Below are 6,743 nucleotides of genomic sequence, written 5' to 3'. Positions count from 1 at the left end.
TGAGATTGTAAAAGAATGCATGGTTGAGGTTACGGAAACATTTTTTCCAGATAAGTGTGATGTGATTGGTAAAGTCAAGGCAATACCACTTTCTAGGAAAACTGCTACTGGTAGAATTGAAAGCATTAATGATTATCTCAATATAAGTTTGCAAACCCATATACAGTACATGTAGATCAGACAGATTACTTTTCAATCGCTATTGATGAATCTGCCGATATAATGGGTTTAGTTCAATTTGCAGTCTTTGTAAGGTATGTAGGCTACTGTGTGTACACTAACAACTGGTAATGTCATTTTTATCATGCAGTTGCCAGCTGAAGTCACACAAGTGCATTTTAAGAAACAGTAAAAAGAGAACACAACTCCAAGTAGAAAATTATGCATCTATTTTATGATATTTGTGTCAAAATGGCTAACTCACACATTTATACTACATGCTTTTTTATAAAACATCATCATTTTTCTTTATAAAGCATACTATTATGCTTTAGTCATATACCCTGTATTGCAGATTATTTGATGGTGAAGAAATAAAGGAGGAGCTTCTTACTTTGGTTAGTTTAGAAGGAGAAACCACCAGTCAGGCTACCTATGATGCCCTTGTTAAATGACTTGATAACATAAAGATATCTATTCACAAATGCATATCTGTAACAACAGATGGCGCACCAGCAATGGTTGGAAGAGAGCAAGGTGTCATAGGTAGATTGAAGAAGGATATGCCATCGATGGTAGCATTCCATTGCATCATCCACTAAAATTTTTTATGAAGAAAACCAAATGGTCACTTTCAACAACTATTGCGTAAGGCTATGAACAGGATCAACTGCATCAGAAGTCAATCAGCTCTCAGACACAGAAACTTAAGGAAGTTTCTCAAAGAAAGCGATGCCACTTCTGAAGATTTACTAACATACAATATCATTAGAAAGCTAAGTAAGAGAAATTCTCTGTCGACGTTGTGGTGTATTTGTCAGGAGCTAACCTCATTTTTACGTACATGCACAAGCTTGAATGGAAAACAGTCTCAAGATATGATGAGCTCTTCTAAAGATATGAGTGACCTTGCCTTCCTTGTTGACATCTGTGGCCATTTGAATGATCTGAACCTTAAGCTTCAAGAGAAGAACAAGACTACTATTAATACACTACCAGCTGTTCAAGCCTTCTCCTACAAGTTGAAGTTGTTTCTGGTAGATGTGCAAGGTGATATGCTTCATTCTCCTGCTCTAAAACCATTTTTAGATGAAGATGAAGGAATGGCCTTTTTTACAAATGATTACACTCACTTCATAGAAAAGCTGCAACAAGATTTTAACAATGGGCTTAGTCAGTTTCAATCTTTCAAACACATCATGCAACTCATAAAAACACCTCAGACAGCAAAGCTTAATGGAAAGTGGGTTACTCAGTTGCCATTGAAGAGTGTTGATGTCTCATATCTGCAACTGGAGTTGTGTAACCTCAAAGGTACAGATATAAATAAAATTGAGGAGGACTTCTACTTGCAAGCTTCAACAAAGGCTGAATTTCCACAGCTTGCTCAACTATAAAGATGGTTGCACGCAGTGTTTGCTGCCACAAAAATATATATAAAAAAATTGTTTCCTCATCCCGGATACCCCGTATGGGTGGTAATTTCTGCTCTAACTCGGGTCTCCTACCAGAGACCTGAGAGTTTGAGCACTCGCCTCAAGATGTTAGCTGTTCCCAATAGCGCACTTTTCTGCAACTCGCCTGAGTTGATTGCTGTTGGTATTTGGGCAAGCCACATTTTATGCGCCGGTGTTATTGCGCCCAGTGCCCCAATGACTACTGGGATTACAGTTGTTCTTACATTCCAGCATTTTTCAATCTCCTCTCTAAGAGGGAGATATTTCTCTACCTTTTCTTTTTCTTTGCTGGCTATATTGTAGTCATTGGTGGTGCACTCTTGTAATCCAACTACTTGGAAGCTAAGTTTGGTGGTATATATATATATATATATATATATATATATATATATATATATATATATATATATAAGTACAAAGACGGAAAAAGATTTTAGCAACAGTTTATTACTTAAAGTTTCATGATGCAAAATGATGTTAAGTTTGCACCAATCTTCAGATAAAAAATTGCATGACACAAACACAAAACCAAGAATACACTAAGAACACCAAAATGAAGAGCTACCTGTATAAGTACAAAGACGGAAAAAGATTTTAGCAACAGTTTATGACTAAAAGTTTCATACTGCATGCAGTAATCATCAGATGCTAATGTGAAGTGCTTGTGTATAATACTTGGTCAAATCAAGTATAAAAGCCTAACTATTAAATTGGTTAATTGGTGAGCTTAGCCTTAGATAGGTAAAATTTGGTGACGTGTCTACAGGATGTTACTATGTCACTTCTCTGATTCAGGGTAGCCATGTGAAGTTGGAAAATTATAAAGTACTTCTCAGTTAAGCATAGATTGCACTTCGAAACACCATTCTGACAGGCCTTAGCTCTTGTTATTACTTTCCAATCAATACTAAAATCTTTTCCCTCGTCTTTTAATTGCCATATGTATCTGCTTAATTCGGTGGTCTTTCTCTTGTCACTAATACCGAAGGATGTTTTGTGGTTGTTGAATCTGTCCTTAAATTGCCTCTCTGTCAATCCGATGTATGTTTGACTGCTTCTGCCGTCTGTGTCAACTGTTGCCTGGTAAATAATAGAACTCGTGAGACACTGACCATTTAAAGGGCATTCGTTACGATTTCGGCAATTGCATCTTCTGCATTTTGGTGTTCTTAGTGTATTATTGGTTTTGTGTTTGTGTCATGCAATTTTTTATCTGAAGATTGGTGCAAACTTAACATCATTTTGCATCATGAAACTTTAAGTAATAAACTGTTGCTAAAATCTTTTTCCGTCTTTGTACTTATACAGGCTCGGTGGACCACCTTGAGCACTATATCAGTGAAGTCTCAACCATTATCTGTATATATATATATATATATGTATATATATATATATATATATATATATATATATATATATATATATATATATATATATATATATATATATATATATATATATATACAATAAAGTATAGGCTTATACTTTATATAGGCTTATAGGCTTTATTTCAGCTTACCAGCTAATGCAGAATCTTGTGTATAGTCCTCACTAAGCATTTTATCTGATGAGTGTTACACACCTGTTGTGTAATACGAAACTTTTAGTAATTTTTTGCTTAGTCAAATTTTAATAAATTTCTTACCAAATTTATATATATATATATATATATATATAGTTGCATTACCCGTGTTCGGGAACAGATTTACGTAAAGCAATAGTTTTATTGAGAGTTGTCTTTAATACTGTAACACAACTCCAAATATGCAATCTACTGAAATCTTTGTGTCGATCAGACTGCATACACATATGCAGTCGTACATGTCAATAATGTTGGAGAGACCAATGGAAGTATGCAATGTGTTTTACAGCTAGTCTACAATGCATCAGTCTCGAACCACTCCACTCGGAGTTTCCTAATTTTGTACACTGAACTGATTATGAAATTGACATTGCTAAGCAAACAAAAATTCTTCAAACTGGCAGTACTGAAAAGTTTTACTTATTTTAAGAAATTTTAAAAAATATTTTGCTATTGCACTGCTAAGCTATCACCAGCATTTATTGAATTGAGACTTCCACATGCTTAAAACACTAATCATGACTCACCAGTTCTTCGTCTATAGCCTGTGTTTTGACATGGTATATACAAACTGTGCAGCAGTAATGTGGTTGTGTTGATAAAATCTATTACCGTATCAATAAAATCGACTATATAAACTACATATATGGCCTCTCGCCTTTCCAACATAAAGCATTACATCTGGGGCATTTTTGTACATTCGTCCCATAGAAAAACGCAGCTCTATACTGTGTTGCAGGACTGTAGTCAAGTACAAAGTTTTCTTCCCATACACAGTGCCTGGTAGCAGCTGCTGCAGTTAGGGCATCTTGCTCTTGTCGCCGTTTCATCTGCTCTGAAAATTCGGCTCACCGAGCAGCTGTTGTAGCTAGTGCATCATGTTCATGTCGCCGCTGCATCTGCTCGGAGGTTTCTGCACCCCTGGCTGCTGTAGCGGCTGCTCTTAGCCGTTTGAGTTGCTGCTGGGTCGGCTCAGCAGTCTCTGCACTTCTAGCAGCTGCAGCATCTACATGTATTCTGGCCTGCTCTCGATGTACCTGTGTTTGCTTTGCAGTTTCTGCACTTCTAGCGGCTGCAGTAGCAGCTCTGTTTCATTGTGGGCGTAGCTGTGTTTGCTCTGTAGTTTCTGCTCTTCTAGTAGCTGCAGTAGCAGTTCCGCTTTGTTGTGGGCGTAGCTGTGTTTGCTCTGCAGTTTCTGCTCGTCTAGCTGCTGCTTTGCAAATTCGGTCTCTTTTTCTACTGGAATCAAACTGTTCTTGCATTTGGGCAGTAGGCTTTTTGGGAGGCATTGTACTGCTTCCAGCGTAAAGCAGTACAATGCGGAAGTCTAAAAGTGAATGAGATAATGCGTTTTTTTGTAATATACGCTGCTCGCTTTCTTTTTACCGTCGCCTATCACAAAGCTCAGAGTACCCGTGCGAGTTTTGTAGTAGCTGTAGTTCTGTGGTACTCTTAGCTGGAAAAAAGGTAAAAGTAAGTCAGCTACGGAAGGAAATGAACATGCTTACTATCATGAACAGTTGCAAATCAAACGAATTTAAGTAGTGGAGGTGTGGCAATTCATAGACAATAGAACATTGAATAAGAAGTACTAACCTTTTCGATGTAAAATGCAGTAGCAGTACCGGTGCAAGTTCTGTAGTAGCCGTAGTTCTGTAGTACTCGTAGCTGGAAAAAAAGTAACAGTAATTCAGCTGCGGAAGGAAATGAACATGTTTACTATCACAAACAGTGTCAAATCCAACGTTTTCAACCCTTTCACTGAAGTAGACTCATTTATGCATTTTCTATGGTCGACCGCCGTAGACACATTTTTGCGACTTTCCCAGCAATTGCTAGTAACTGAATTTTATTATTCGTTGATAACATAACCAATGATCTTTAAGACTTTTATGGTAGTGACAGTGTTGTCCAAAGTTTTCCCTATAAAATTAGCCTAAAACTTAATTTTAAATCTTTGTTTGAGAATTTCCAACTTAAAAACAACCATTTTTGTGTAAGTTTTAAAAACGCTATCGAGTTAGAAAACAATTACTTATGTTGATGACATTAGAGCTGATTCAGATTTTTGTGATTACGCAGAAATAGCAAATAGCAATAAAATAGCAATAGCAGCACTGACTCCGATGGTGGTGAAAGCATCGGTGTTGTAAGAATAAGAAACATTGTAGGGGATTGCTTCGTAGCCTCACATCGCTTTATCAATGCACAGAGTATAGATACAATGAATTTTTTGCATAGCAGTGTTTTGTTAACATGTTGGCAAAATCTACGATACTGTTATAGCTCCTTTTATTGCTTTTATAACTAAAGCAATGCTATAACAACACTATATCAAACCTAGCGTAGCTGTCTCAATCAATCACGTTACTGATAAATGCAATCAATGCAATAATTCAAAGTACCTTGAGTTCAAATTTCCTATAATTCAAATAGCGTTCTTGAGTTGATCTCGATCCCAGTGCGTCCACCATGTTGGAAATCCGGACTCCAAAATAATACCTTTTTGTCCTCCAAATCTCCCACCTCAGGTTAGTTAGAGACGCTCTGCCGGCGTGTAACAATCTTATTGGATCTTTCCTTAAACCTGGAAGTTCTAGCCTGAGACGGAAAGGTAGAAAAGATATTGAGTTAGACTGATGATGTCGTTTGGTAGAATATCAAGATTCTAGACTACCTCCACTTTCTAACTTTAGCTTAGTTCATGTTGACGTGGTTACAGCCCATAAATCAATGTTATTGACGGTTTCTCTTCCTATGAATGTTGTGAGTCAACCTCCACAACATTCTATTGTTCAGAATATATAGATTCCGTCTCATGTTTAATTTCAGCTATTTACTATATAGAGAACAGCGTTTTTCCAGTGGTTCAGATCAGATTGTTTTCTCTGAGTGCCTCCAAAGGCAAAAAGACGTGAAAACTCAGTTTCAAGAACCTTTTTTGTTTATTTTTTACTTTTATTTATTTTTTTATTCTTTATTATATATTTATTTATTGACATATATACATGTACAAATCTCTCCGGTTAAATAAAAAAAACTAAACATCTGCATACTCGACATCTCCTCAAAGATCCCTAGTTGTTTTTGGCCAAAAAGAGTGAAAATATTGCCCTGATTTTATAGATGGCATGTACAATTCCCTATTTTGTCCTGTATCGTGCGGGTTATTGGGAAGAGTAAAACTGTTTTGAATAACACTAGAACTCAACACTTTGCAATATAGTTTTATTCGGGCATCTTTTGTACGTTCTTGTAATGATTTTATGTTAGTGCTTTCCCTTAATTGTGAAAAGCTTACTGGTGATCTTATGTGGTAAACAAATTTCAGACATTTATTTTGGATTTTCTCAATCTTCTTGATATCTTTTTTAAATGTGGGTTCCACACCTGGCAAGCATATTCAAGGCCTGATCGTATCAGAGTCTTGTATGCCACTAATCTTGTCTTAGTGTCAGCTGGTTGCAAGAAACAAATGTTCACATGACCTTCCCGGTACACGTTGTCAGTGAATATTAATTAGATGTAATTTACTACTCATTAAT

At 36.4% G+C, this 6,743-nt stretch overlaps 1 protein-coding gene across 1 annotated transcript; it reads left to right on the top strand.

The window, feature by feature from the left end:
• Nucleotides 1-815: 815 nt before the first annotated feature.
• Nucleotides 816-1,556, top strand: LOC137408085 (general transcription factor II-I repeat domain-containing protein 2-like). Its single transcript, XM_068094479.1, has one exon. It carries the CDS (start codon nt 816-818, stop codon nt 1,554-1,556), a length of 741 nt encoding a protein of 246 aa, XP_067950580.1.
• Nucleotides 1,557-6,743: the final 5,187 nt, after the last annotated feature.

The sequence above is a fragment of the Watersipora subatra genome, chromosome 11 (assembly GCF_963576615.1).
Source record: "Watersipora subatra chromosome 11, tzWatSuba1.1, whole genome shotgun sequence".
NCBI classification, from domain to species: domain Eukaryota; kingdom Metazoa; phylum Bryozoa; class Gymnolaemata; order Cheilostomatida; family Watersiporidae; genus Watersipora; species Watersipora subatra.
Note: the sequence above shows the minus strand (reverse complement) of the source record. Positions and strands in the feature narration are given on the sequence as shown.

Coding starts and splice junctions, on each gene's coding strand:
- LOC137408085 (XM_068094479.1), top strand. CDS start 816: ATGAACAGGATCAACTGCATCAGAAGTCAATCAGCTCTCAGACACAGA.